Below are 27,375 nucleotides of genomic sequence, written 5' to 3'. Positions count from 1 at the left end.
CCAACCTCCCTGTTCCATTATTCCCCCCACAGAAAGCCCGGATACTAACCGACGGGTAGAGTACGCAATCATGTACGCCTTCACGCCTGAATCCTTCCCCGCTCCGCATCGCGGCACCGGAACGGGTACCGCGGCATCATTGTTAAGGTTTGGTGGGCTGTGTGCGAGTTTGATTGCGTCGCAGACGGGGTTTACCACCGCGCCGATTTATGCTTCCGCGGCGTTGTGGGTGGTGGTTGGGGCGGTGTGTTTTGGGTTGCCGTTTGAGACGCATGGGCGGGCTGCTATTTAACTTCCCTGGGGGTGGTGAGGGATGGGCTGTGATGGTGGATGCCTGGGATCAGAGGGATGGTTGTGGGATGTGATGCGGGTGGGTAATCTTTGAGTGAGGTTGTGGTATAGTATGAATGATTTGGGATTGGTAGGATGTTGGAATTGACTTTCTTTGCTTCTGCTGTGTATTTTGGTTTTTCTTCTTTATTTTCTCAAATTTCTACTTGGGACGTAAGGGTATTCCCTCACTCAATAAGGAACATTGTCAATGACAAGGCTAAGCTCAAGCCACTTGATCCACCTGCTGACCATCCAGATCCATCAACGATGATTCGTTCCCTCGCTTTACAGCATGATCCTGATTGGTCCTCCATCGCTAGTCTAAATCCCGACAGGGTCCAGTCCATCCTTCAGCCTCGCATCCAGATATATAACATCTACACACCCCTACAGCAACACCACACCAACACAACATTCTCTTCCTCCCCATCATCATCATCAAACCATGACTACAACCCCCCCACCCTGGGCCAACACCCCCTGGCCTCTCCTCACCACGCCCCCCAAACCCAAACACACCGTAACCCCCCCTCCCCCAACTAACCCCACACCCACCCCAATCTAACCCACTACTACAGTCCCACGCAGCAACCTACATCGCCACCGAAATGAGGCACGCCCACAACGCCATGCTCCGCGGCCTGAACAGCATCTACCACCAAGCCCCGCACCTCACTTCGCCAAACGACATCACCGACTTTCTCTTCTTCGTGAGGTCCTGGGCGGAATGGGTCTCCCATCACCATGTCATCGAGGAGGAGAGGATGTTTCCTGGTTTTGAGCGGGTCATTGGGAGAGAGGGGTATTTGGGGGGGGAGGTGGAGGAACATCATGGGTTTCAGCCACTGTTAAGCAAACTACTTGAGTATGGGAAGGGAACGAAGGCGGGGGAGTATAATCCTGGTGTTTTGAAAAAGATGATTGAGGATTTGGCGGGGCCGTTTCGGGAGCATTTGGCTGGTGAGATTGAGACCTTACTCAGGATGGAGGGATATGGGGATGGGGATAAGCTGTTGGAGGTGTATAAGGAGTGTGAGGCTGAAGCGGGGACGCAGGATAAGGTGAGTACATACTCCGTATTCTATCAAGGGTTTGATGATGGTGGTGGTGGTGGTGGTGCTGACGGATGTAGAATGTGGTTCCGCCGATGGTACTAGGTTTGAGGGATGTTACGTTTGAAGGGGGGAATAACTGGCCGGCGATGCCGCCCCTGTCGGCGTGGTTTGTGCATTATATTTTTGCCCGGAAGCATGCGGGCGCGTGGCGGTTTTTGCCGTGTGATACGTGGGGGAGGCCTAGGCAGTTGGCCTTCGGGAAGGGGGAATAGGTGGTGCTGTTGTTTTGGTGTGGATAACAGCGTCTGTTGGTTCGCTGGGTAGTATACGTATCTTGTTTCAATGGGTTTGTTTGATCCGTAAATATTTCGTGGATTTATTGCAATTTGTGTTGCTATGATGTACGGGTCTTAAAGGGATTATTGTTGTGGATTAAGTCGGTGATATATCCCAACCGTTCGCCCCAACCATGTACATTAGCAGGTGCCTAGAATGCTTTCTTATCAGCTTCGAGCTACCTTTTAGTCCGATCTTAGGCAAACTGAGCACGTGTCCACTTACTCTACCTGTATCTGGCTAGCCATATGGCAACATTCCTATCCATAGCCCATACCCTAAACTGTCTAGTAATTGCAGTTGATGAACTGGTAGCAAGCACCTTCCAAAGTGAGCCAAGTCAACAACAGCGGCTAGACCAGTTGCAGAGTTAAACCCGACAGAACCAGAAGAACTGAATTTTGTCTATCCAATTGACCACATGTGGCACGAAAACCCTACGCGGGTATCGTACCGTAGTCTCAAAATTGAGTCTCTCTCCACCGCAGCATCTACACCCGCCCCGACCAGCTGGATCAGGGGCATGACACATGCTATTCTATTCTCGGCTCCCGAAAGCTAGTGAGGGTTTTAATTCTTCCTCGCACGGGCATCCATCCCAGTCTCTACATTTATACCCTATCTAGCACGCGTCCCGGGAGAATCACTAGCTCAACTTCCCTTCATTAAATCTACCACCTCGATCGCACAAAGAACACCTCAGCACAGTCGCGATCAGCAACTACACACCCGCTAACTTCCCCATTGGGAAATCCGACGCCCATCAACTGCCGTGTGGGTCCCGATCGGCGCTGAACCACACTGGAACCATTTCCCGACTCCATGCAATCCATCCAGCACTTCTGCTGGGAGATTACACTTCGCCGGACCGATCTCCGATACTCTGGCGGCTGTCGTGCGTTCCCCGGATCGTGCGCAATTCGGTGGGTAGACAACCTTATCCTCGGATGGACTGACACATATCCAATCGCGGGTCGCAATCCTACCGTCTTTGTGTATCGGTCAGTGGTTGAGTGCTTGGCGAGTGCCCCTTTCCATGCTGATCTGTTGTATAAGATGCGTCCATGCCTTGATAGCGTCCGCTCTCTATCGACAGGATCTCAACATCGACCATGGCCAACGCCGACACAGAGGCATTTACCCTCCTGGCATTAGGCCTCCTCTTCATCATCGTCCGCGTCTATGTCCGGTGGTCCCAAGTCGGGTCGCCCTTGAATTTTGCGGTGGATGACTACCTGATGCCATTAGCGGGGGTGAGTCTATACCATGACCCTATGAATGCAGAATCTAAGCAATCAGCTCGTCTTCACCGGCGAAACCGTCGCCGCACATCTCGTCCGCAGCCAATTCGATGGCCTTACCAACAGTTACATGACTGATGAGCAGCGCGCGGCGGTGCATCCCACCTCCCGGGAATATTACAATCGGGTCTGGGGGTCCAAGATTCAGGTCATCGGGTGGTCGTTGTATGCGATGATTCTCTGGTTGATTAAGTTTTGTGTGGCGATTTATTATTCCCGTCTCACGTGTGTCCCCTCTCCGTTACCTATGCCAGGAAGTCTAATTGTTTTCCCTTAGGACTGGGTTAAATCACCTCCCTACACGAGTTCGCTTCGCGTATATCCTCCTGGGTGTGACATACCTTACTGTTGCATTAACCATCATCCTGGGATGTCAGCCGATGCGTAAGAATTGGCAGATTTATCCGAATCCAGGCAGTAAGCCCCTCCCCCTCAATCCCATAGTATCGCAACCTACCCCATGAATCTCAGCACTAATACAATCCAACCTGGAAAGATATCTGCCAACCCACCAACTCAACCCTCAGCGTCCTCGTCGTGGTCATCCCCAACGTCATTACCGATCTCTACCTCATGTCTATTCCCCTCCCTGTACGTCCCCCCCCCCCAATACCCCCAGTCACCACCCCACTAACCAAAGGAATGGATAGCTCCTCTGGGCCGTCAAAATTCCCACCCGCCAAAAGATCACCCTCCTGGGTCTCTTCAGCAGCGCCGCATTCATCATCATGGCGGGGATTATTCGTGCAGTTACAATCATGACGGTACCATACACCCCTATCCCTACCCCAATCCCACCCACCCACATAAACAAAACTAATACGGGAATGAAATGGATAGTCCGGTCCCAACGGCGCCGTCTCCGGCTCGCAATGGGCGTGTCGAGAAACCTTCGTGAGTATTATCGTGTCGAATCTACCGATCATTCAACCGTTGATTAGACGGGGAGCGGGGATGGTGGGATTAAGTGGGTTGTTTAGTTCAAGGGGGCAGAATAGTAGTTATAAATTCCGAGGGGAGTCGGTGCCGTTGGGAAGTCGGGTGACGCAGACGGGGACGGGCACAGAGATGGGGAAGAAATCGAGGACCAGGACTAGAGTGTCTGTATCCATGCATGATAGGGGAACGGGGCATGGGGGGTGGGGAAGTGATGAGGAGGGGTTGGTGGGGGGAAAAGCGGGGGATATCAAGGTGACGCAGGAGACGATCATTGAGAGGGAGGTAGTGTCAAAGGGGGGAGGGGAAAGAAATGCAGAGGGGTTTGAGTGGGAGGATGGGGGAAAGAGGATGAATAATATGCGGTGATGATGATGGGTGGGTGGTCTGCAATATGGGTATATGGTATATGGATAATGGTATGATAATGTAATATTAATTTCATAAAGACGACACGTTAAAGACAAGCTGTATGTTCAAAATGCTGCATGGAGGGGACAACACCCATCTCGAAATCTAGTCCAAGCAAGCATCAATGCAGCTCAGGATACTCCGGCAACTCCCACCCCCCCGTATCCTCCGTCGAAAACCTCGCAATCAAATCCGGAATCCTCAACCAACACAACAACCCGGCCACAAACTGCAGGATGGCAATCCCCCACCACGTCGTCGGAAACGCAAACCTCACAATCGACGTATTCAGATTCTGAATCTCCCTGATATACGGCCTCAACGCAGCCTCATAATTCCGCAACGCCTGCCCCACATCCCCGGGATGGCGTGCAATCTCCCCGGCCAGAATATACGCCCCGATGATACTGGACGTCGTCCCCAACCCCGTAATCACCGCCGGACAATGCGCCGCATCACCCAACAACACCACCCGTCCCTTATGCCAGGTCTCCGTCCGCACCTGCACCACCTCCTGACAATACCAATTATCCGTCGTCCGCATGCCCTCAATAAACCGCTCCGTCTCCCACCCCGCCCCCCGATACCGCTCTGCCCAAAACTCCTTCTGCTGCTCCACCGGCGCGCGATGCAAACTCGCCAACTCTTTCGAGCTATCCTTCAGCATGAAATACGCCTGCGACTCCGTCGGTGAATGACTCCGTCGGAAGACCGCCCGGCCCCCCGGCGCCAAATACGTCGTGAAGGTATTCGTATCGCTCTCAATCCGGGGAACAAACCAATACGCCGCGTGAATGCCCAGATGGACGTACGGATCCGGGGTCCCAGGCGGGAGAATCCCCCTTCGAATCCGCGAACCCTGCCCATCCGCCCCAACCAACAAGTCATACGTATCCGACGTGCCGTCAGAAAAGTACGCCACCACCTTCTCCCCATCAGCCTGTTCAAACCGTTCAACAGTCTTCCCAAACACATACTCCACCCCATCCCTCGTGGCCTCATAAAACACCCTCACCAAATCCCCCCGCATAATCTCAAACTCCGACGTCAGCGACTGTCGTCCCTTGCCGGATGTATTCGCCTTGATACTGGCTTTGACGTTCGAGTTGGCGTCCAGGAACGTGAACCCCGATTCAGGGACGCATTTGCTGCGGACAATGTCGAGAAGACCCATGCGGCGGACCACTTCGATGCCTTGGCCGCGGAGATCGATCTGGGCGCCTTTGTCCCGGAGAGAGGGGAATCGTTCCACCACCACGACGTGGTGGCCGGTTCGGGCGAGCCAGAAGGCGAGGGCGGGGCCGGCGCAGCCGCTACCGACGATGAGGATTTTGAGGGGCATGATGCAGAGGGGTGAAGTTGATGTTGTGTGGATGAGAGTGAGGGTCTGTAGGTATGAAGGTGGTGGTGGTGGTGGTGGTGGTTAAATACGATCGCTAGGCAGCCAAACGGGGGTGGGAGGAATCAGACCCATGATGAGTGAGCATGAGTTGAGATCAAACAAAGAAATAATTGATTGGATGGTAGGATGTGCCTGGCCCAATGTCGGGCTTCGGGAGGATGCACGGCCCCGCTTCTGACAGGTTATCATCTTGACGGGGGATGCGTCATGGTGATTTATGTGCTGCTAGTGTCTACAGGAATAATTGGATATACTATTCTATGATTGTGGTGATTTAGGATACTAGAATAGTAAACTCAACCACTGCGATACTCTCAACTGTGGAATTTTCCATAATGAGTAGAATAAAGTGCTGACACACTTGAAATTAAAGGCCCCCAGCAAAATCAAGGTATCGCTAGATGACGTGGTACCCCATCACCTGCATGGATACTTGTCCACAGCAGCTGTCCACTGCAGCTAGCCAACGGACCTGTTATCCCCGACGCACCCGACGCACGATGCTGCTTGTTTTGCCATGTATTCTACCCGCAGCCCCTGGTCTGGTCCCGGGTGACCGCCTGTTTCCGGTTGACCCCTCACACAGCATCCCTACCCGACGGCCACTGGAATGTAACCGAGTGCACGCATGCAGCTATCCTGGTGGGCTTCGGGGCAGTTCCGGAGCAAACAGCGGAGATGTTTCGGTCGGGTGCTCTGGCTGGTCTGGTTTGGGATGGAGAAGAGATGCTTGAGTGGGAGTGGAAGAGGCATGTTGATGAGGGGTAGAGAATTAGGTGGTCCATAGGCTATTGTGTTTCGGACTCGTGAGTTGGGAGGAATTATGCTTGAATATGATCAGGTGGGTCATGAAATGAATGCTGGAGCCGCTATAGCCTGCCAGGCTGATTCGATACTTAATTCCATGGCTCAATCTAGTAATTAAGTTCAGGCCGATCCACGGGTCATAACTACCTTGAAAGAGATGGGACACCAAGTACAATACCTAATATTGTTTAATTCAACGTGTTCGTTAAGAAGACTGTATTTGCTTATCACGACAAGCGACCCGAGTACCATGCTCACCACCAAGATGCGACCACCTCAGACCCCGGACGCGACAGCTCCCAATCCTCCACCGTCTTCATCACCACCCGAACCTGACGCTCCGTAGCCAGAATAAAATCCCACGTCGCCACCCGGTGCGCTTTACAGATCCATTGCCCCTCAGTGCATGTACTCGTCGACGGCTTTGCATTCGCTTGGTGACAGCCATTCTCCTCGATCTCGATCACCTTTTCCACAATGTATGAAGCTAACATGCCCTCGCAGATTCCCTCTCGACGGGGATACCGTCGCATGAGATCAAGGGCTTTTCGTCGGAGAACTGGCTCCCGACATCGAGTACCTACCAAGAACAGAGGTTCCACGATTCCCGTCTCCAGGCTGAATTTGGGATGGTGCTGCTTCAGCGATTGGTTACCTCCAGTGCCCTCCAATATCCGGGCCACAATATCAACCATGACCGTGTACTGCGACAGTAACACGTCGTGGCCTAATTCCCCCTCACTCTGATCCAAATCCAGAAGGACTTGGATGAATTTCCGTCGGACATTCAGCAGATCCGTGGCCCTTTCCTCCAGGTATTCCGGGCTTCTGATAAGCAGAGCGGTTTGCTTGGCATCCCATTCTTGCAACTGATGGAGGTACATCTCCTTCTCGCCAGATGGAATCGGATCCGCGTTGGCAGCCTTGTTCGGATAGTAACTCAGGTAGAAGCGCATCACATCGTTGAATAAAGCCTCCAAGGAAATGTACGCATCGAGAAGCGTGGCAAATGGACGTTCACTGGACACGACCAGTTGGGTTTCTGTCCAACTAGAGGACATGTCCTGCATGACTAGGTACGGACGGACCTGAGAATCAAGTCTTGTGAAAATGAGCAACAGCATCTCAGCTCCAAGCCAATCCTCGGGTGACCTCGTGTGGCTGGACTGTAGCCCCCATTGGTGGAACAACTTTAACCCGTTAAGCAGGTGCATGAATGCCTGTGGCTGACGGCCTTGCAGGGACGAGATACAGATATATAACACGCAGGTAGACAGCACCGCGATCTTGTCGTTAATCGTCAACGAGTGTCCGGAAAACTGACTCATCAGGGATTGAATCGATTTATTGAACTGTTTCAGCGCAAACTGGACATTCCGGGTGTCTCCCATCCTGGGTCGGGTCAGGGATTTACTGGGATCGACATACTCGCGATGAACGGCCGCAAGAGCAGTCATCCCGTGCCAAAGGGCCGGGTAGCGATGCGAATCCTGCAAGAGTCGGTACGACCAAAACCCAAAGTCGAAGTATCCGGCCAGGGTCGATGTGGTGATGGAACGGAAGAAATCAAAGTTCTCTTTCTCCACGGGATCCAAAGTCACAAAATCCCAGGTGGACGGCAGCCTCGACGTGACCAGCCAGTCAGACTCCTTGGGTATAGAGTCATCATTGTACCCATCACAAAACCGACCGGTCGAGCGGCAATTCCGACAACTGGCTAATATTTAGTATACCCACACGGCGCTGATCCAGCCACGCACCTCGGTCTCCCCTCATCGCATTTGATTCTGCGGATCCTGGGGATATCAGTCCATGATGCTGTCGTCGCGTGTCTCGTCCGTACCTGCAAGTCACACAGCCGGTTTTCACTCGTGCCACCCACCGCTTCTGTCGTGCTCGGCCCGGGGCACTGGCTGGATTTCTTACCGGCTTTGACTCCATTGTCTTGTTTGATCTCTGTATCCCACAATAGGGGTGTCAAGTTCGTTGCTCAGAGGTTCAAAACGGAGATGTCCGAGGGGTTCAAGGGTGCGTCACGTGTTGGGGGCTTCGAACAGCCGGCCCGAGTTAGTGATCCTTCAGCCGTCCTGGAGACCGACGGATACCGGAGATTGGCCGGTGTCTCTGTTAGCGCACCATCGGGCCAGTTAGCAGGTATCCACCAAGCATCGCGGGCGCAGCCGGCATCCAGCCTTCGATCGCGTATTCAGCTGCCCACTCTGCCAGAAGTTGAGTGGGCGCGCACGGACTGATAGTCCAATGCCCTTCTCGATGAGGTCTTCTTTTCTCAAGCCCAGCATCACGACCAGAATAAATCAATGGAGCCATGGCTCTCCCCACTGTACCTAGACAGGTACTGAATCCAAAGTTCAATGTCAGACGTTTGGAAGAACTCACTCCGTTTGCTTCCGTAGTCAGATCTGTTAGTTTGATCAACCGACCATCCCTTCCGCTCTCAACACCATTATAACTCTAAAAGCCAAGAACAACAAGACTATCAGCCAAGTGGACACTACACTAGAACGGCACATGATCATGTCCTTGATGAGGTTAAAATCAAGGTCTTCTCCCCATCAGCAAACACATCTTCACATTCCAGACCCGCCAAAGCTCCCATCTCCATTCTTTCCCAACTCACGGCAAACTCCTCCTCCGTCTCATTGGCAAGCATATCAATGACATGTCCCTCGGTGCACAATCCAAACTGTCGGAGACCGATCCCTAACTGGCCATGAACCGCTTCACCGACAGACCACAGCGATCCATCTACTGCAAGGACAACAATGTGATTGCGTCCTGCAGCGGCACGTTTGATTTTCAATGGAGCATTCGCATTCGGGATGAGGGCTTCCTTGAATTGCGCACTGTTGGCATCGTTAAGATCTTCTATCTCTGGCCACTGGTTTCTCCTGCTTCCCCACAGAAATACTTGACCCGATCGGGAGACCGCAACATTCCCTACTGCGCCCACTGATAGTGTTGCAATGGGCGGAAGTGGCACTCTCTTCGGCTCGTAATTGAGCAGTCTTGGTTCCCACGAAGGCCACTTCTCAATCGGCTTACCATCGAAGGCGTATGCATTCGTCTCCTCCGTCCACTCATCCTCGTCATAGTCAGGTGGGGCTGGGGGTTGCTCTGGAAGTAGGTCTCCCCACGCGAAGACCTCACCACTTTCTGTCATAGCCGTGAAGTGACCAGCTAGTTGAACAGTGGGCGAGGAGAAGGTTGTTGTATAGACAGGACTGCCGCTGGGTTCCGATGATTCGAGAAAAGAGCGGAACGGCTTCCAGGAGTCAAAGGACAGTACGGTGCGCGGGTCGTCCTTGAGCACGACGGCGACCGCGCCCGAGACAAGATTCGGGTTGTAGGAGTCAACGCGCATAGTTGCAATGTGCTGGATCGGTGTCCCGCGGAACGTGTGTACACCGTCCGTGTCTCGGACCGTCGAGAGAGTTCCATCTTGACTAAGAAACGCAAAGCCATCTGCCAGTCGGGCCGCACTGGTAAGGGCGCCGATGTTCCATGACCGTGTCACCTCTGCTAGCGAGTGTTGTGTGAGGGGGTTATCACCGCGGTGCTTCAACTCTCCGTCGACGTCATAGAAAACCACATCATTTTCGCAGCAGATGATCCGGATCTTCTGCGTAGCGCGGAAAACCTCCTTAGGTGACAAGGCCCAAAGGGGGCAGTAGGGGCTGTCCTTGCCGTAGTTGTTGTGCTCACATTGGTGCGTGTCGCTGATATGGTATCTACCACAGCTGCGTGGCTCTCCGAGGTTACCCCCACTATTGTTCCCACAGCCGAAAACTTGCATTGCTGGGGGAGGGGGGTCTAGTTATATCACTGATGAAGTCGAAGAGGAGATAAGTATCAAAAATCGGAAGCCTGAAGGGCCAGGACAGAAGTGGGTTCTGGCTGGAAGGCGGGGCGGCTGGTGAAGTTGGGAGCTCGGGGAGCCCCGATCATGAACCCGTGATCGCAACCCCCTGCCAATCTGACCAATCCTGTGGACGCGTTGGATTTCTGCTATATTTTAGTAAGCCTGAACATATACCATACAAACCGAAAAGCGATGCGCCGAGTATTGTATCATACAGTAGTTTTGAAAGATTTGACTGGTTAGTATTTCCACAAGGCAGGATTAGATTATATCCTTCAGTTACAGTGTCCTTTTGTCTATCTGTTCCTTTTGTTCTCGCTATCTTTTGGCAAAGTATTTATTGTCACTTCCTATAGGCATTCTAATATCTCTTGTTCATTTACCATCTTTTGTTCTGTCCTACCCTTCAAGAACTCATGCGGGACTTGACACTGAGCTTCCCCTAAATCTTGATTCACATGTCGAAGCAAGTTTAGAAAACAGTCAGCACAGCGTATAACTAGACCTAAGTCAGATGGAATATACCCAGATTCTGTTTTAAACACACTTGAGATTAATGCCAAAAGCTTCTATCAGGGTCACACATGCACTGAATTGAACCCCTGAAGAATCTCCAGGAAGTTTAGAAAATGGTAAGAATGACAGGATAGTAACATGCGCTATTGAGAATGAGAAAAGAGGCAAAAAGATAGCCAAAACAAAGAACCTACACTGACTATATACTTGAATGATTAACACGATCCAGTAGTAATCAAGGTACTCCAGACCTCAATAATAGCCTGAACGGCATCCGCCTCGGTCCTTCCGTCCTTGAACACAATTTTGTACCTTTCTGCCTCATCCTCAGTTCTTTCGCGATAGGACTTTATCCGTGTTGCTCTATTAAGTTTTTCGACATTGTCTCTCAATGCCGCCCATCCAATTTTATCTCCGCCATTTTCATCGGGGTGGAATTTGTACGCTACCTTCACCCGACCCGGGCCTTTACCCCAGACCCCATTGACATGTACCCCCTTGACAGGGTCATTATCCCAACGGACCATCCACGGTATGCTGCCGGTGAGATGGACTCCTTCAATCGTAACCCCACGTCTGGGAAGCTTATAGGTGCCACCAACTCCCATGGCCCATGTGTTTGTTATTTTCTCCTTTTCCGGACCCGGCTGTTTGTTGCTAACGAACAATGTGGCACTCTTAAGTCCCTCGACTCCGAGGTAACTCAGGGCTGTCCCAAGTGGATCATCCAGTACCGAGACGAGTTCTCTTCGATTCAGAGAGTGCGCCGAATGTGAGCGTTCTGACGCCGAGCTCGCATCACATGAATCTGACGTGGCGGTGCTGGTCGCACTTGACGGTGTTTCACTAGTCTGCGAACTGGTGGACTGGCTTTCCACCTCACTCGTGGTCTGGCTTTCTATCGTTGAACTTGTCGAAGAGGTTGCACTGCTGGTAGCCGTGGTTTTATCATCGGCCTTACTGCTCGGATCGGGCGTCGGAATCAGATTATCTCCAATCGTAATTGTCGGCCATGAAGGGATAGGTGGTTTGATCGGTGGAGGGTAAATGCCAGGCAGCGACAGACCCCAGAGCAAAATCCCTTCATCACTCGGGCAGAACCAGCAATCAAGCAATAGTGGAACGATTGCGGTGGTATGACTGGAATCTCCGGTCCGTGTATACGTGTTGCTTGTGACGGTGCTGCTCACACTCACTGTGAGCGCGTCCAGTGTGTATCCGGTAATGATCGATAGCGTTGAGGTTGTTGTGGAAGCCGTAATTTGTTCAGGAGTGGTTGTGGCAATGGAATCAGGAGAAGCCGTTACCGTGAAACCATCGGTCACGGACGAATTTGGCTCTGGGCTAGAGATTGTTTCGCTTGCCCACGCCGGAGTCGGGGTACTTGGCTTGCCAGGCAAGATGACTGAAGTTGGGCTTGGTGATGAGCTTGATGGTGGGGTAAGAGATTGACTTTGTAATGAAAGACTGGTGAATGATATGGGAGTTGCTGAACTCCAAGACGGAGCCAGAGGTGAAGAAACACTGATGGAATTGATCCAAGTATAGTAGGCTGAGAAATTGTCGGAGGCTCGGAGCGGGCTAGGCAAGAACCGGGAAGCTGAAGAGCTTTGGACAAGGGACTCTGTTTCCGTGTAGGCGATTTTAGACACCAGGGGTCTTGAGCTGCTAGTATGCTGTGGTAATGATACCGAACATATTCTTATACCAACACCACAGGCTATACATCGCCGTACCCCTGAGCCGCAAGGCTGTACAGAAAGCACAAATTGGCCATAAGCGCCATGGTGACATGCTGCGTGCGCTTTGACCCCATGCATCCTTCCTGTCTACGCGTCAGGCTCCTCCCTCTGCGGTAGGTACGCCCGCCATGTGGTCAAATAGCGACTCGTATATAAGATAATTGTTGGCTTTACCCATGTACTGGGTTAATGTCCGAATTGACCATTCCGTAGTCCTAAAGGATCTTGCTTTAGGAGTCGCTACAGCGACACCGGCTAGGTCACTCACGGACCGACATCTGCTGATCTAGCCCGCTCTGTCTTCTGCTTTAGGAAGCGTGCATAGCAATATCCTTGCGATATTCACCTAGTTCTATCCGATATTCTTTCAAAAGTAGGAATAATTGCCTTGAAAGCCTCGGGAAAAGCCTTACCAAGGGCTCACGAAGGGCGTCCGAGGAATCCAATAACAATTATATAAAAGTCGCGTAGATTGTCAGTATCTGTATGCTCTTCATGGTTGGATGGCTTCAGGTTCAGCTGTCCCATGCTATGCCGTTAACCGACCCATCCGTACACGCAGTACGACGCCATAGGTGTGCAGGGGCAGTTGACATCTCATCCGTGCGTATGCATGTGAACAGCAGGATCTGTAGCCTAGTCTGGCTATATTTACTCCCAGATATTCTCTGGGCAGAATCCGCCTCGATATCCCTGCTTTAATCTGCGAGGCGCTTAAAAGCTGTCAGTTACTCGTAGCGGCTGACTCTATCACCGGGATATGAATCTAAACAGACCAGGTGCGTTCGGGGCTGGTGTGGTAAGGCTGGCGTCGGTAAATATGGCGCTTATATGAACTTTAATTAACTGAACCAAGTCCAGGTCAATTCTCCTAACTATAATCATTCAACCGTTCAAGATCCCAGGACTATCCATTGATTTCACAATTCTCTTCAACTTTCCATTGACTCAATCATGACTTTTTTTCACGGGCCTTTCGGCCATAGCTGGCTCAATGCGTGGCTCTTTTCTTTTCTTTCTACCACATACCTGGCTGCAGCCATGCCATGGTCCAATGGACCTCATTTCTTCGAATCACGGGCGCCGCCACAGTGTCTTGACTTTCCCGATTGTAGTTGTTCCAATGGAACTCTTTCCTGTACAATTGATATCTCCATGGACCTCTACTGCGCCGTCGAGTACGGTGATGCCAATTCCACAGCATGCTCACTTTCATTTTCCAGCTCCTCCATGATCGCATTTACGAGCACGGTGCCATCCACGACTGCGACACCTACTACATCAACTCATCCGACAGACCAGAATCCAAAAGCCTCCACACATCTGCCATCATCAGCCACCCATCCAGCTTCCTCGCCAACCTCTCCAACCACTACCCATCCATCAACATCCATGACATCCGAGGCACACTCGACTACAACTACCCCTCCATCATCCACTCAAACTCAAACAACATCAATCGGAACCCTCTCCTGCACACAGCCACGCCCAACCAACGCCCCCTCCGTAGCCAACCTAATAAGCGACCTCACCTGGAACAACACAGGCGGGTATTCCGGATTCGTCACCAAGCTCTGCGACATAGTAAAGCCCCCCCCCTAATCCCCCCATCCACCAAACAAATCACTAAATACCACTCTCCAGCCCATGACCACCCTCTTTTACAACTCCTCAGACCCCTACGCCTGGTGGGTCGGAGAGAACTGGTCCCACTACATGGGCGAAATCAAACGGACCGACATTACGAAACCGTTGGAGTTTTGCCATACAGCGATGACGGTTTTGTTTAGGGAGTGTATTGTTGATAAGGGGTATTATGGGGGGACGTGGGTCTCGGAGCAGGAGATGTATAATATTTCGGATTTGGTAGGTTATTTCTTTTCCACGGGGGTGGGTTGAGGGGTGATGTTTTTTGGCTGATTATGTGTGTGTGCTGGTTAGGTTTATCCTGAAAGCCCTTCGGGGTCGTTTTTTCCGGCGTCGGATACGGATATTAAGGCGTCGTTTGCGTTGTGAGGGGGGTGTTGTGAGCCTGCGAATGGGTATCTTGGGCGTGTGGTACGGTAGCATTAGTTTGCGCTTTTTTCTTCTTCCGTAAACAGGGTTTTTTGGTTTCATTGTACATATTGGTAGTCTGATTGCCGATTTCTGGGCAAATGTATTTTGCTCTTCTTTCTTTCTGGCACTTCTTCCAAACACGCTGAGAAGATGATATAGCAACTATGAGCCGTGTCTCGTCTTGCAGGTAGGCTGAGAAATCAGGGTTGTTGGGAACTCGTCCTAATTAAAATATAAACAACTGCGTGATAATCAATCTATAATCCCACATCCTACCATCACAACCCCTCAGCACTCCCCTCCAAACCCCTCCCGAATCCCCAACCCCAAGATCTAAACCCTCTTAACATCCGTAATCAGCTCTAACAAAGCCCTCTGCAGCCTTGAAACCCCATCCTCGGAAATCTGATGATGAAACGCCAACCGTCCACTCGGAAACGTCCGCAGGCCATATTTCGTACAGTACCGAACAAGACTCTCTCCGTCGATCCCCGTCTTCTTCAAATTCAACACAATCATATTCGTCTCCACGGGTAAGAGAAACTCATACCCAATGCGATGGAGATATTCTGCGACTCGACGGGTCAGAGCATGCACTTTGGGGAGGAGAGGGAGACAGTAGTCTAGGGATGCGGAGGCAGCGGCGGCCATTATTCCAGTCTATAATTTCCAGTTAGCGGATAATGTGAAGTGAAGGGATGGATGGGTGGCAAAGGTATATACCTGTCGAGTCGCCCCGCCAAACATCTTCCGGAACCACCTGGCGCGATCGATGAATTCCCTGCTTCCCACGATGACACTTCCCATTGGAGCGCCGCAGCCCTTGGAGATACAGATGCTTGCGCTGTCAAAGCAGTCGAGGTATTCCCTGACGCTGACGTTCTCGGCTGTGGTGGCTTCAAGGAGACGTGCGCCGTCGAGATGCATCGCGATTCGGGTTCGGCCGGGCGGGACGCGGACGTTGCGGACGTAGTTGGAGATCTCGCGGGCGTGCTTCAGGGGTAGGATTGAGCCGGAGAGGGTGTTTTCGAGGGAGACGACCCGGGTAGGGGGAAAGTGGACTGCGATGTTGTTAGCCATGGGTGGTTTGATTGTTAGAGTTGGGCGACATACAGTTCCCTTCCTCCACGATTCTATCTTTGATATCATCCAGCGTGAGATGGACTCCGTTCTTTGGTTCCACGCCTGTCACTGTTGCCTGCGAAAAGAGAGGAAGCCCACCGGTCCCCCAAACCTGGACGTGGGCGCGGTAGTCCAGCAGGATCGTATGAGGTGGTTGATGGAGATGCGTTCGTAAGCAAATTTGGTTACCTTGGGTACCGGACAAAACAAACAGTGCTGCTTCTTTTCCTGTCATCGCTTTGATTTTGTCTTGGAATGCGTTAACGGCTGGATCCCCGCCCTCGTAGATGTCATCCTCGAAGCTAGACGCGTTTATGATTGCCTGGATAGTACATAAGAAGCCGCTTAGAGTTGTTCAAATCAGGTACGTACTTGCATCACTGGCTCGGTCGGCACAGTCACGGTATCAGATCGGAAATCTCCACCAGCTCGCTCGATGGCTCGCTCAAGCTCTGGTGACACAACATTTCCTGCTATTCCGTTCTGCCTTGGGCGGAAGTGGAGATCTTTCGAAAATGTGGACAGGTACTCGGGGCTTTTCGAGAGTGTTTTGCCTATTTTTAGCACCTTCCGACCTTGCATTTGTCCTAAGGCTGTCAGTAGAGAATCTGGTAATGGTGCTAAACATACCCTTCTCCATCAGGTCATATATATTCGGCAGCTCTGCAAAGTCAACCACATCATACTGAACACTAAAGCCAGCCCTAATCAGAATGGCAAGTGCTTCCTCTGTTTCCTGTCTGTTACCCACATAGGAGCCCTTGATACTGATCTTCTGAGTTACCATGGAGAACAGATCCGTTGATATCTTCCCGGGCGGGAGACCGACTGCGACGATCGTGCCTCCGGGACGGATGTACTTGAACACTTATCAGCAACTTGCACTGCTGCAAAGGGGCAAAGTACCTGTGTAGCTCGGTGAAACGGTTCCTCGACCGACGAAACGATCATGGCAGCGTGTGGTCCACCACCCGTAACGTGCTTCGCTTCCTCGGCGACATTGGGCGATTTGTAGTCAACAAAGTAATCCGCTCCCAGGTCATACAGACACATATGTCCCTTGGCCGATCCACTGGATAGAGCCAGGACCTTGTGTCCGCAGGCTTTGGCGTATTGAACGGCTAATGACCCCAGTCCTCCACCAGCGCCAACAATAGCTATTCCTGATTAGTGAAAAGATTATGAGCACTGGCTTAGGATATCCCACCAATAATCTGTCCTGGCTGGACATTACTTTCTTTGAGCGCCTTGTACACCGTGATTCCAGCGCAGAGAACCTAAACATTAAGTCAGCCTAGCCATGTTACCATCATAACGACCAGGTGAGCATACCGGAGCAGCAGCCTCCAGGGAAATCCCCGGAGGGATCCGAACTGCATTGTCAGCCTTGCAGATACAATACTGCTGAAAGGTTCCATCGACCATATACCCCGAGAGCTGGAGCTTGGGGCACAATGGTTGATTCCCAGTCGAGCAGAACTCGCATACTCCGCAGGTTCTGTTAATCCACTATATATTGTCATTACCTTTCATGCACTTGCGAATCTGTGAATCCAACTTACCTGTATTCCGACCGTATCTCCAATCCGGAGACCATGCACTTGCGATCCGATCGCAGCAACGAGACCGACGCCTTCGTGGCCACCTGTATATATTTAGCGTGTGGAGGATGCGGTGCATGAGGAAGGGAACATACCGACGAGATCTGGTTTCGGGGTAGGAGGAAAGTCGCCTGGAGGGATGAATATCTGCGAACGGTCTTAGGGGGCAAGGATTCCGACCCTTCCATGCATGGAGATCTGTGTGGCAGACACCCGAATACTCCATCTGAACCAGCACCTCATCTGGGCCTGGGGTGCCAACGGGGATCTGTTTGAGCTCGATGGCTGAGTTGTTAGCATGGTCCAGACAACAGACATCAATGTGCGTACTTTGACCCCGGGTTTTGAAAACGTGGGCCCATTGGGTGGGAGGGAGCGCTTGGCCGTTGGTCAGGAGAGTCATTCTGAGATAGTACTCGGGGGATTATCGCTCTAGACAAAATAATGTTCAGTGTGAATTTTCCACTATATCAAAAGGTCCTTTTATGAGATGGCAGTGATATATGTTCAGTTGGACACCGACTTAGCTTGATACAACTCACCTTTTCAAGGCATGGACATAAACAGAGGATGACTTTGGGCCACGTTGTCGTTGTACAAATCCCCTTGCGGCCAAAGCCTTGCCAAAATCCTGATAGTGCCATATGCTTGATCGCCCTGTTTTCTTTTCCTTGTATCCAACTCCTGGAATGACATCACGCACTATGTCCGTCATTATGGCAAAAGAGAACCGTTATGGCTCCTTACCGTACTGTTGAACATGTCTCTGGTGTCATGAACTGTACAGGACAGTATTCTCGATTATCGCTTTAGTTGATCGTCCCTGCAAGGACTATACAACATGGTACTCTAGGATGCCTGACGTCTAACTTTGCCTAAGCGGCCATCCTGATAAGCGGATGGCAAAGCGTCATCCTCTGAGTATCACGAAGCAATGTTTCCCCTAATTCTGCATGTAGGGCTAGGAATCTGGTCGTTAAGGTATGACGAAGATGTGCAAACCATGTTTTCTCGGTCAAGCGGAAAGGAATGGGGACATAGCAACGATTGCCTTATGTCGATGTGTGCAGACTCGCTTTTCCGTGACTCGTATAATGTGTTCCCGTAGCAAATCAGGTACTGAGTAATCCATGGTTTGTCAAGGTTCAACGTCAACGGCATTGCCTTGAGCAATAAGGTGACCTTGCCCAGTACAATTTACTGCAATCCTAGAAGCCAACCTTCGGCTCTGGGTCACACTCCTCGAAGAGGCTGGCTGAGCGAAGATCGGCATACAGGTCTGCAACGGGCTGTGCCGTCCATCGCCCGGTACGATTGCCATGAGACAGGTATATGTCCACGGAAAAAGGGCCTTGTGGTACACACCTCGCAGGATCGCTGATGGGAGATGTAATCTGCTGTCAGTTAGTGGTGGAAATGTAAAACATCTTGTAAGGAGTAGATATCCTTGTGCAACGTAGACGATCATACCAGAGAACACCCACATCGAGCTGCAAGAAAACTGGGGACCAAACGGCCTGCTGTGCACCAAGCCAGATAGAATTTTGATGTCATAAAAGTCAGCTTATAGACCCCCAATTGGCACATACCCTGAGTTGCTGTGGATACTGTACATCGGTGTCGATAGGAAACCTGAGAAGATGGTCTCGTCGGGCGTCGCTCTCTTGCGCTGTAGAGGATATCGGATATCCTTGCTTCGAAGAGATGCTGTCCTACGTGAAAGAATATGCCAGGGGGATGAGCGTTCCGGACGGTGGAGCAGACATGTGAGAAACTTGAAAGGATAGAGGACGTGAGTTATCTGCGATCAAGTGCACAATCGATGTCCGCTACGGATATAAGTTCCGGATCTCGATCGTGGGACAAAATATGAATGGGCCCTGGGATCGATACGGTGACGAAAGGAAGAATCCGGCACTTTCCAAATGAGATCCAGCGAAGATCAGATTGCTGAAGGTATTAAGTTCCGTTTGACTTGAGAGTGGCCATCAATAAAGGTGAAGGGGGCCCAGATAGGATGTGACATGCTAGGCTTTCGATGTAGTGGTGGAGATGCTTGCTGCCCCTTGCAGGGTGACTTCAGCACACTAGAGGCGGTTCTCGGGAATTGGTGAAACGGGCATTTAGAACTATTGTCGGATACCCCAACGATCACGGTATTTTCCTGACGAGTTATTCTTAGACGCTTTATCTCTCAGGAATCTTTCCTCGTTCTTCGGCCTCAATGACAGCATGCCCTTGACCCATCAGAGCAGCAGTCAGCAACCTCTTCCCACAGAAACACCTATCCCATCTCGGGAGATATATAGATCATGTCCCAAGGCACCAATCAGATACGGCTGTGAGTCCGCATTCAAGCGAAGAGCCACTGTGACGACAGTGTGGTACCATCCAAATTCTGTCTCTAGAGGCTCTTGCAACAACTTTTGAATCTCCTTGTCCAGGCTACTAAGACGGCTTTGGGACTTTCATAGCTGCGGCTGCTATCACCCTACATTTAATTAATTATATATGAAGCCTGTTCTTTAGCTTCGACGCTGGCTTTCATTGCCTCTTCTTATACAATGAATCAACAACCAGTGAATCGTTGTCTACATTATCTTGTGAAATGTAACACGGCCTACAAGGAGACCCTGATAGATTCACCCACACATGTACCAAGCAGCACCCACTCCCACCACCATCAAAACCACACCCCATCTCTTAAGACCGCGCTTGATATGATACTCCGCAACCCGATTAATCTGTTTGGAGTCATTGATCCGAGGAAATGGGACATCCGGAACCTCTTTCCCCAACGCCTTGCACAGTGGCTCCCATCCATCTCTAACATCAAAAAACACCAGTCGATCCTCAGGCACAACCTCTTTCAACCATACAATATGCCGATGATAGATATAATCATGCGCACGTTGGTCATTATAAATTCGATCCCACTGCAACTGCAGAAGCGAGATATACTCCACAAAGTGTCTCATGCCCGGAAGCGGGAAGAGAACCGCACGAAGAAACCAAAGTGTTGCCAGTCCACTAATCTGCTCCATGCTCTTCGCCCACGCGGCGGGATCGCGGACGGTACAGATCACCTTGCTGTCTGGGTAGAGCTTCAGCAGCTCCGGGACAAATTGGCTGCCGGGGGCATCAGTAATCGCCGCGTAGCCCTCGGTGCGATCTTTGATGAGGGCGAGGACGTGCTCTCGGTCTTGGCCTGTAAGCCACGTTCGTAGAACCGTAATCCAGGACTTGATCTCGATGGGTAAGCCCATCGTATTCTGTGTACCGCCATGATAGATGGGTCCGTCGAGAAGTATTTCTAAGGCGGCGCTGAAGGACGCTGTTCCGGTGCGAGACAAACCGGCGCCGATCACTTGAATTTGAGTCCCCGGTCGAGGGGCAGAAGCGGTTTGTCCCATGGTGAATAGTCTTCCTCACACTTTTTCCCGTCCTTTGGTCCCTGTGATTGCTGTCGCTAGCTTGTAGTGGCGTAGTTGGGAGTGAGATGGATGTTATCGTCAGTATCCAAAAAGAAGAAATAGCGGTTGACGACGAGAGGGAGAAGAAGGCAACGATCCTAGGTCTGTAATTCTACATCTTATAAACCCATGCGGCTGGCAAAAGGCTCGTTAAGCCATGTTAATTGATCGATTGCTTTGTGAAAGCATTTTACCCCAATGCAGTATTGTGTAAGGCTATCTGGGCCCGCCAGACCGCGATCGTCAAAGTCGGCACTTGGGGCTAAAGCTTAGTGCTGACGTGCCTGGCTTACCGACGTATTTCCTCCCGTCCGATTGGACTGGTCGCGTAGGGAATAAACCGGGGAATAGGGGACATTTTATGCTTTGCTTGTCAGTCTATTGTTAGTTCACGACTTAGAGGCTGTGTCATAACGCTTAGGGCTTGAGGGACGTCCGGCTTCCGGTTCTGTTGGATTGCAATCAAACCCCTTTCGATGCTACAATAGTGTGCTGATCGGGTACTCTCGGTCCCTGTGTTTGTTGAATTCCCAAATCCACTCTCTGGTTGCCCAATAAAGTCCTTAGTCAAGTACTCGTGCTGGGTTTCAGTAGATCTACCTGTGGCTGTATTTATATTTAGAGAGCCCGAAGGAGATTCACTGCATGGCGTCTGTCTGATATATATATTACACCCATCAAATTTGACATCATCAAGGCGTGTAGCTCTGCAGAACGACATGTGAGTCACAGTACACCCGGCTGGGCTTCTAGAGACGGTTGACGTCCTAGTGTGTCGTATCGCATAAAGCCATCTCGTCATACCTGACTCCCGTGGAGGGCCCGCTTCGCGTGACTTAGTGGTATTTAGCGCCATACAGCTGCCGCTCGGAGGAGTATCAGAGAGATACCGTGTTATACTAAGCTGGTTGGGTATAACTTCCTTGCAGGCTATCTGTTCGACTGGTGCCTGGCAGCTGCCTAGCCCGATAAGATACGCGATAAGATAAGCCGCACGTGACGTGGCCCACCGCTCCGGGCGCCCGCCGACTTTTTTTTTGCCTCTTTTTCCCACTTCTCTCAGTCTTGCTCTCCTCCCCCCCCCCCGTCATTCATTCCCTTTCGGTCGGTCGCTGCAAAGATGAAATACGTTCTGGTTTCTGGAGGTAAGCCCAATTGTCAGGTCCGGTCGGAGTCTGGCGGGACGGCGATGGTCACTAGTGTCTTGCCCACTTGCTAACCAACGCGTTCCCCAGGAGTCATCTCCGGCGTGGGCAAGGGCATTATTGCCTCCAGCACCGGCCTGCTGCTCAAAACCACCGGCCTGGCCGTCACCAGTATCAAGATCGACCCTTACATCAACATCGATGCGGGCACAATGGCACCTACTGAGTCAGTATCTGTGGTTCGGCTTCGCGGGGACCCTTCATTGACATCACCCCCACTATGCTAGGCACGGTGAGGTCTATGTCACCGACGATGGCGGTGAAATGGATCTCGACCTGGGCAACTACGAGCGCTACCTCCTCTCCTCCCTCACCCGGGATCACAACATCACCACCGGAAAGGTCTACCAGCACGTCATCAACCGCGAGCGCATCGGCCATTATCTCGGAAAAACCGTCCAGGTCGTGCCCCACGTCACCGACGCGATACAGGAGTGGATTCAGCGGGTGGCCAAGATTCCCGTCGATGACTCCAAGGCGGAGCCGGATGTCTGCATCATCGAGCTGGGTGGTACGGTCGGCGACATCGAGAGTGCTCCTTTCATTCACGCTCTGAGCCAGCTCCAGAGAAAGGCTGGAAAGGGCAACTTCATTCAGATCCACGTTTCCTACGTGCCGGTCATCCCTCCTGGACCTGGGGGCGAGCAAAAGACGAAACCCACGCAGAGGGCCATCAGTGATTCGCGGAGTGCTGGTCTCAACCCCGATCTGATTGCTTGCCGCTGCGAGCAGCCCTTGGAGGAGAGCACCATCCAGAAGATCGCCAACATGTGCTCCGTCGAGCAGCACCAGGTCATTGCCGTCCACAACGTCACCACCACCTACCACGTGCCTCTGCTCCTCGAGAAGCAGAAGCTGATCAACACCATCACCGACATGCTCGACTTGAAGTCGATCCAGCAGTCGCCGGAGCGCAGCGAGAAGGGCAGCCGGATGTGGAATGACTGGGTTTCTTTGGCCCGCGGGCAGGATTTCCTCCACGACTCGGTGTCGATTGCCCTGGTTGGCAAGTACACCTCTCTTCATGACGCCTACATCAGTGTGTCCAAGGCCCTGGAGCACGCCGCTATGTACTGCCACAAGAAGGTCAACATCATCTGGGTGGACTCCTCCCACCTCGAGGACGACACGGCTTCCCCTGCCGATTACCACAAGGCGTGGCACGCCGTGTGCACCGCCGATGGTGTGTTGGTGCCCGGTGGCTTCGGCAACCGGGGTACCGAGGGTATGATGAAGGCTATTACCTGGGCGCGTACCAACAACAAGCCCTTTCTGGGCGTCTGTCTCGGTATGCAACTGGCCGTGCTGGAGTTCTGCCGGAACGTGGCTGGTATCAAGGATGTTGGCAGCGAAGAGCTGCACCCCAAGGCCGAGAACCACGCCATTGTCTACATGCCCGAGGTGGACAAGGGCAAGCTCGGCGGTACCATGCGCCTTGGCAAGCACCCCTGCATCTTCCAGGACAACACCGAGTGGTCCCGCCTGCGGGCTCTCTACGGATCTGTGTCGCAGATTGAGGAGCGCCATCGCCACCGGTACGAGGTCAACCCCGCTATGATTGAAGAAATCGAGAAGGCCGGTCTCTCGTTCATCGGCAAGGATGTCAAGGGCGAGCGGATGGAGATTGTCGAGATCAAGGACCACCCCTGGTTCGTTGGTGTGCAGTTCCACCCCGAGTACCTCAGTCGGGTGCTGAGCCCGAGCCGAGCCTTCCTGGGTTTCTTTGCCGCTGCCGCCGGCTGCTTGGAGGAGGTGACCAAGGCCGTCAACCAGGGCCAACGGAGCATTGGAAGAAAGCAATAGATTTGTTTGGGTGAGGACCTGGCTGGAGTTTTGGTGAGAAGGGTTCTGTTGGCGGTGCAAACCGTCTGGGTTTTTCTGTTTTCCTGGGCAGGTCTGGCCATCACCCGCATGTCGACTCCGTTTGCATCGGCCGGGCAGGGCGAGCATTGAGGGTCTGGGGACACACGTTCAGCGGAGACGCGAGCCGTCCCAGGGTGACAGGTCAGGACGTGGCGCTGCACCGGACATATTCATAATTTATTGTCGAGGAAGCTATCGGTTGCTTGGATTTGATGAGATTGCAACACCTTCAGGACATGTGAGATCACGTTAATACAAAAGTCTTGGTACATGGCTGGGCCACATCCTTATAGAGTATAGATCAATACATTTCGTGGTGCTCTATCCCATACCTTGGTAGTCTTACCATCCATACCTTTCCTCAATAAGCAATACCACACCACTCAGTACCTGTGGGCTGTGAAAGAGCCTCGGAATGTTTGCACGTCAGGTGATCCGACCCTTTCCTTCCCGGCACCTCCTCTCCTCTCCTCTCCTCTCCTCACGAGATCATCGAACCACCATGGTCGGTCATGAGCACCGTCGGTCAATACAATTGGAAAGTGGTGCCCTAACTGGTCGTCTACCAGTCACGAATGGAGAACGACGTCCCTTGAGGCTTCCACGGAGCCTAGTCAGTGCCAAGCAGAGGTGAGTTTGGCAGTTACCACGAAAGAACCATCCCTGACTCGGACCCGTGCAGGCTTATCAATAAACCACGCTAATCGGACAAGATGAAGATCAATTTGCCCCGATCTATTTGCGACAGCGGTTCGGAGCTTCAATGTACGGGCTGTGTACTCCGTACCATCTTCAGACTGCTCCGGGGTTGCTCTCAACACAGAAATCGAGCGGAGATGGCGCGAAGAAATCTTCGTCAAGACCCGCCGTTCCTTTCAGCGGACCTGCTATTGGTTCAACGGATTCGCAGCGGAGATCGGCACGGAGTCGATCCTATTGGTTTGCCATTCTCATTGCGCTCGGATCCTCCCGCTCAACAATCGACTCTCAAATGCCAGTGTGCCATCAACATGGCTCGTCACGGTCGATGAACCATCCGTCCGCTGCTGAATACCATCATATCAAACCTCTGGATGCTCACCGTGGCTGTATCGGGCTACCATGGCGCTTGCATGCGTTTGCACCCACTGGCCACGACAACACTTTCCCCGTTCGGGCAAGGTGTCTGTCCCGGATAAGCATTCAGGAACCGTTCTCTGGGCGGACGCGCAAGCCGACAACCCGTCAAGCTTTGTGGCAACGCATCGCCCCATCCCTCCTGCGTATGCGTGCATCATGACCAACCGCTAGTCAACACCCCGTCATCCGGACCAACAGCTCCACTGCCTTCTCCAATGAGATGTTGACGCGGCCCAAACACAGGCATCCTTCGCCCGTCAGTGGGCTGAGGAAGAATTTATAGCCAACCTGTATATTGCTGCCTTGTGCGCCCCTGAGTCAACGGTGGTTACATTTACTCCCATCCCAATCTATAATCAGCTGTACTCTCGTTCTACATCTGGCAATTTGCGTTGTTTCTATCTTGTTCACTTCGTCGTTCGTCGCTCGTTATCGTTTAGCCATGAAGTCTTACATGCAGTGGGCAGTCACTGCCCTCGCTGCAGTGCCCCTCTGCGCAGCTCAGACCTACAGCAGCTGCAACCCGTTGAACAGTATGTGATGCATCAGGTTTGCTGATCGCTGCTAATTCTCGTAGAAACTTGTCCCGCTGACAAAGGCCTGAACCAGTGGTCCTTCAGCACTAATTTCACCGTGGGGGAGTCAGCCTTTGACAGGTGGAATACGACCGCCGGCACCGTGAACAGCACCTCGAAGGGTGCCGAATTCAAGATCAGTGAGCAGGGCGATGCCCCAACCATCGAATCGAATTTCTATATCTTCTTCGGCTACGTCGAGGTCACCTTCCGTGCGGCCAACGGAACCGGTATCATCAGTACCAGTGTGCTCGAATCCAATGACCTGGATGAGATTGACTGGGTTTGTCTCTCGTGCCTAGATTTGACTATCGTGCTGACCCCCACAGGAACAAGTCAGTACCTATGACGATGAAATTCAGACCAACTACTTCGGCAAAGGCAATACCACCTCCTACGATCGGGCCACCACTGTGAACGTCACCACCCCCGAGGAGACCTACCACACTTATGGAGTGAACTGGACAGCCAGCAAGACGGAATGGATCCGTGATGGCGTTGTTGTCCGTACCCTGGAATATGCCGATGCTGTCGATGGCAAGAACTACCCTCAGACTCCGATGACGATCCGTGTTGGCATCTGGGCGGGTGGTGATCCCGATAACTCCGCGGGAACGATTGAATGGGCCGGTGGTGAGACCGACTACGATGACGGTCCTTTCATCATGTACTTGGAGTCGGTCAAGGTCATCAACTACAACCCGGCCGAGTACTACAACTACACGGATAAGACGGGCGACTACACGAGTATCCACGCTTACAACCTCACGTCGTCCAAGTCAACCAACTCGAACTCGAGTAGCTCAGGATCGAGCTCAACGGGTACCTCTAGTTCGAGCTCGAGCTCGACCTCCACGTCTACATCCAGCAGCGGTGCGACTGGTCTCTCGACCTCTGGGTCATTGATGGCGATTCTGGCCGCGGCTCTACTGGCTGGATTGCTCTGATACCCTCCGTGTCTTATCTTGTATTCGCTCATTTGTCCCCGCACTCAGTTCATCCAGACTATAGATTCTTAGCATGCATATGTGCATCTCTTAATTCAGTGTCAAGCCCATGTGAGATACGTCAGCCGACCACATGAAACATCCTAGCGCTTATGTAGTACCGAAGGCTGGTTGGATGATGTCAGATTGCTGCCCGGAGTGTTTCAGTCTGATGATTCGATAAGCGGGAGAATATTCTGCCATCCTATCAAACCGTTGTTTTTACAGATTGCTTGATTGGCTACTTGCACCAACACCCCCGATGATCTATTTTTATACTCGTCAGGTTCCGCAACAAATATAGACTCACCTGTCAACGGCCTAACAAACAGTATAGATTTTGTGTACAGCTTCAGGAGTGCTAGAATAGTCGCTCAAGCACCGGCGCTGGTCTTCTTTATCTATCGCACAGAACTCATTGCTGCATTATTACTCAAGTCTGACTGGGTGCACGAGCATACTGACGAGGGCTATTCATACATTGGCTGCAGACAGCGGATATACATAGTTGTCAATTACCATCAAGACAGCTAGGGTCTGCAAAGTCGAAGTTACCCTACTTACTGCCGGGGCATTTAGTGTGGAAAGACACCAATCTTCCTCGCCGTCCCTCCTGCAGCATATATACACCCTCAGCCAATTGTGGCTGACAAC

The 27,375-nt window shown here is 52.0% G+C and overlaps 13 protein-coding genes across 13 annotated transcripts in view; 7 read left to right on the top strand and 6 right to left on the bottom strand.

Annotated features, from left to right (window-relative positions):
- BO80DRAFT_453441 (Clavaminate synthase-like protein) overlaps window positions 1–292 on the top strand; it is a gene marked incomplete at both ends in the record, with an annotated part of 3,481 nt that extends 3,189 nt beyond the window's left edge. Inside the window, one exon of the mRNA XM_025722004.1 lies at window positions 60–292. Within this exon, the coding sequence (XP_025577588.1) occupies window positions 60–292 (233 nt within the window). The remainder of the gene's footprint in view (window positions 1–59) is intronic.
- A 628-nt stretch (window positions 293–920) lies between these two features.
- On the top strand, window positions 921–1,651 carry BO80DRAFT_377204 (uncharacterized protein; the record flags this gene model as incomplete). The annotated part of the gene is made up of 2 exons (XM_025716687.1): window positions 921–1,394; window positions 1,466–1,651. Coding segments are annotated over exons 1-2 (639 nt in total), but the record flags the coding sequence as incomplete, so codon positions are not given.
- Window positions 1,652–2,836: 1,185 nt separating this feature from the next.
- BO80DRAFT_471038 (uncharacterized protein) lies at window positions 2,837–4,330 on the top strand (the record flags this gene model as incomplete). The annotated part of the gene is made up of 6 exons (XM_025723088.1): window positions 2,837–2,977; window positions 3,024–3,250; window positions 3,303–3,442; window positions 3,522–3,616; window positions 3,676–3,789; window positions 3,866–4,330. 6 exons carry the CDS (start codon window positions 2,837–2,839, stop codon window positions 4,328–4,330), a joined length of 1,182 nt encoding a protein of 393 aa, XP_025577586.1.
- A 48-nt stretch (window positions 4,331–4,378) lies between these two features.
- BO80DRAFT_423195 (monooxygenase) lies at window positions 4,379–5,753 on the bottom strand. The gene has a single exon (XM_025718992.1). It carries the CDS (start codon window positions 5,712–5,714, stop codon window positions 4,494–4,496), a length of 1,221 nt encoding a protein of 406 aa, XP_025577585.1. The 5' UTR covers window positions 5,715–5,753; the 3' UTR covers window positions 4,379–4,493.
- A 1,028-nt stretch (window positions 5,754–6,781) lies between these two features.
- Window positions 6,782–8,522, bottom strand: BO80DRAFT_462969 (Zn(II)2Cys6 transcription factor; the record flags this gene model as incomplete). The annotated part of the gene is made up of 3 exons (XM_025722555.1): window positions 6,782–8,294; window positions 8,342–8,377; window positions 8,425–8,522. The coding sequence occupies 3 exons, from the start codon at window positions 8,520–8,522 to the stop codon at window positions 6,836–6,838; spliced, it is 1,593 nt and encodes a 530-aa protein (XP_025577584.1). The 3' UTR covers window positions 6,782–6,835.
- A 592-nt stretch (window positions 8,523–9,114) lies between these two features.
- BO80DRAFT_442934 (RCC1/BLIP-II) lies at window positions 9,115–10,395 on the bottom strand (the record flags this gene model as incomplete). Its single annotated transcript, XM_025721305.1, has 1 exon — window positions 9,115–10,395. One exon carries the CDS (start codon window positions 10,393–10,395, stop codon window positions 9,115–9,117), a length of 1,281 nt encoding a protein of 426 aa, XP_025577583.1.
- Window positions 10,396–11,192: 797 nt separating this feature from the next.
- On the bottom strand, window positions 11,193–12,763 carry BO80DRAFT_442933 (uncharacterized protein; the record flags this gene model as incomplete). Its single annotated transcript, XM_025721304.1, has 2 exons — window positions 11,193–12,636; window positions 12,714–12,763. The coding sequence occupies 2 exons, from the start codon at window positions 12,761–12,763 to the stop codon at window positions 11,193–11,195; spliced, it is 1,494 nt and encodes a 497-aa protein (XP_025577582.1).
- A 1,158-nt stretch (window positions 12,764–13,921) lies between these two features.
- BO80DRAFT_471033 (uncharacterized protein) lies at window positions 13,922–14,735 on the top strand (the record flags this gene model as incomplete). The annotated part of the gene is made up of 3 exons (XM_025723087.1): window positions 13,922–14,269; window positions 14,364–14,585; window positions 14,661–14,735. 3 exons carry the CDS (start codon window positions 13,922–13,924, stop codon window positions 14,733–14,735), a joined length of 645 nt encoding a protein of 214 aa, XP_025577581.1.
- A 375-nt stretch (window positions 14,736–15,110) lies between these two features.
- Window positions 15,111–17,903, bottom strand: BO80DRAFT_462967 (uncharacterized protein; the record flags this gene model as incomplete). The annotated part of the gene is made up of 12 exons (XM_025722554.1): window positions 15,111–15,437; window positions 15,501–15,838; window positions 15,891–16,221; window positions 16,272–16,486; window positions 16,530–16,758; window positions 16,806–17,056; window positions 17,107–17,176; window positions 17,232–17,408; window positions 17,462–17,544; window positions 17,596–17,631; window positions 17,681–17,785; window positions 17,831–17,903. 12 exons carry the CDS (start codon window positions 17,901–17,903, stop codon window positions 15,111–15,113), a joined length of 2,235 nt encoding a protein of 744 aa, XP_025577580.1.
- A 2,192-nt stretch (window positions 17,904–20,095) lies between these two features.
- On the bottom strand, window positions 20,096–21,227 carry BO80DRAFT_423193 (sulfotransferase family protein). Its single transcript, XM_025718991.1, has one exon. It carries the CDS (start codon window positions 20,911–20,913, stop codon window positions 20,143–20,145), a length of 771 nt encoding a protein of 256 aa, XP_025577579.1. The 5' UTR covers window positions 20,914–21,227; the 3' UTR covers window positions 20,096–20,142.
- Window positions 21,228–22,093: 866 nt separating this feature from the next.
- Window positions 22,094–24,358, top strand: BO80DRAFT_500542 (putative CTP synthase; the record flags this gene model as incomplete). The annotated part of the gene is made up of 3 exons (XM_025724243.1): window positions 22,094–22,118; window positions 22,209–22,344; window positions 22,406–24,358. The coding sequence occupies 3 exons, from the start codon at window positions 22,094–22,096 to the stop codon at window positions 23,979–23,981; spliced, it is 1,737 nt and encodes a 578-aa protein (XP_025577578.1). The 3' UTR covers window positions 23,982–24,358.
- A 269-nt stretch (window positions 24,359–24,627) lies between these two features.
- On the top strand, window positions 24,628–25,461 carry BO80DRAFT_16057 (uncharacterized protein). The gene is made up of 2 exons (XM_025713850.1): window positions 24,628–24,654; window positions 24,761–25,461. The coding sequence occupies exon 2, from the start codon at window positions 24,805–24,807 to the stop codon at window positions 25,318–25,320; it is 516 nt and encodes a 171-aa protein (XP_025577577.1). The 5' UTR covers window positions 24,628–24,654; window positions 24,761–24,804; the 3' UTR covers window positions 25,321–25,461.
- On the top strand, window positions 25,461–27,112 carry BO80DRAFT_16029 (glycoside hydrolase family 16 protein). Its single transcript, XM_025713848.1, has 3 exons — window positions 25,461–25,693; window positions 25,738–26,018; window positions 26,065–27,112. The coding sequence occupies exons 1-3, from the start codon at window positions 25,603–25,605 to the stop codon at window positions 26,680–26,682; spliced, it is 990 nt and encodes a 329-aa protein (XP_025577576.1). The 5' UTR covers window positions 25,461–25,602; the 3' UTR covers window positions 26,683–27,112.
- The last annotated feature ends 263 nt before the right edge of the window (window positions 27,113–27,375 follow it).

Source organism: Aspergillus ibericus, assembly GCF_003184845.1.
Source record: "Aspergillus ibericus CBS 121593 unplaced genomic scaffold BO80scaffold_10, whole genome shotgun sequence".
Classification (NCBI taxonomy): domain Eukaryota; kingdom Fungi; phylum Ascomycota; class Eurotiomycetes; order Eurotiales; family Aspergillaceae; genus Aspergillus; species Aspergillus ibericus.
Note: the sequence above shows the minus strand (reverse complement) of the source record. Positions and strands in the feature narration are given on the sequence as shown.

Excerpts from the sequence above, each read along its gene's own strand:
- BO80DRAFT_16029 (XM_025713848.1), top strand. The coding sequence starts at position 25,603 with ATGAAGTCTTACATGCAGTGGGCAGTCACTGCCCTCGCTGCAGTGCCC. Across the intron at positions 25,694-25,737 it reads CAGCTGCAACCCGTTGAACA|AAACTTGTCCCGCTGACAAA; the intron begins GTATGTGATGCA and ends TAATTCTCGTAG. Across the intron at positions 26,019-26,064 it reads ACCTGGATGAGATTGACTGG|GAACAAGTCAGTACCTATGA; the intron begins GTTTGTCTCTCG and ends TGACCCCCACAG.
- BO80DRAFT_423193 (XM_025718991.1), bottom strand. The coding sequence starts at position 20,913 with ATGGGACAAACCGCTTCTGCCCCTCGACCGGGGACTCAAATTCAAGTG.
- BO80DRAFT_16057 (XM_025713850.1), top strand. The coding sequence starts at position 24,805 with ATGTACGGGCTGTGTACTCCGTACCATCTTCAGACTGCTCCGGGGTTG.
- BO80DRAFT_423195 (XM_025718992.1), bottom strand. The coding sequence starts at position 5,714 with ATGCCCCTCAAAATCCTCATCGTCGGTAGCGGCTGCGCCGGCCCCGCC.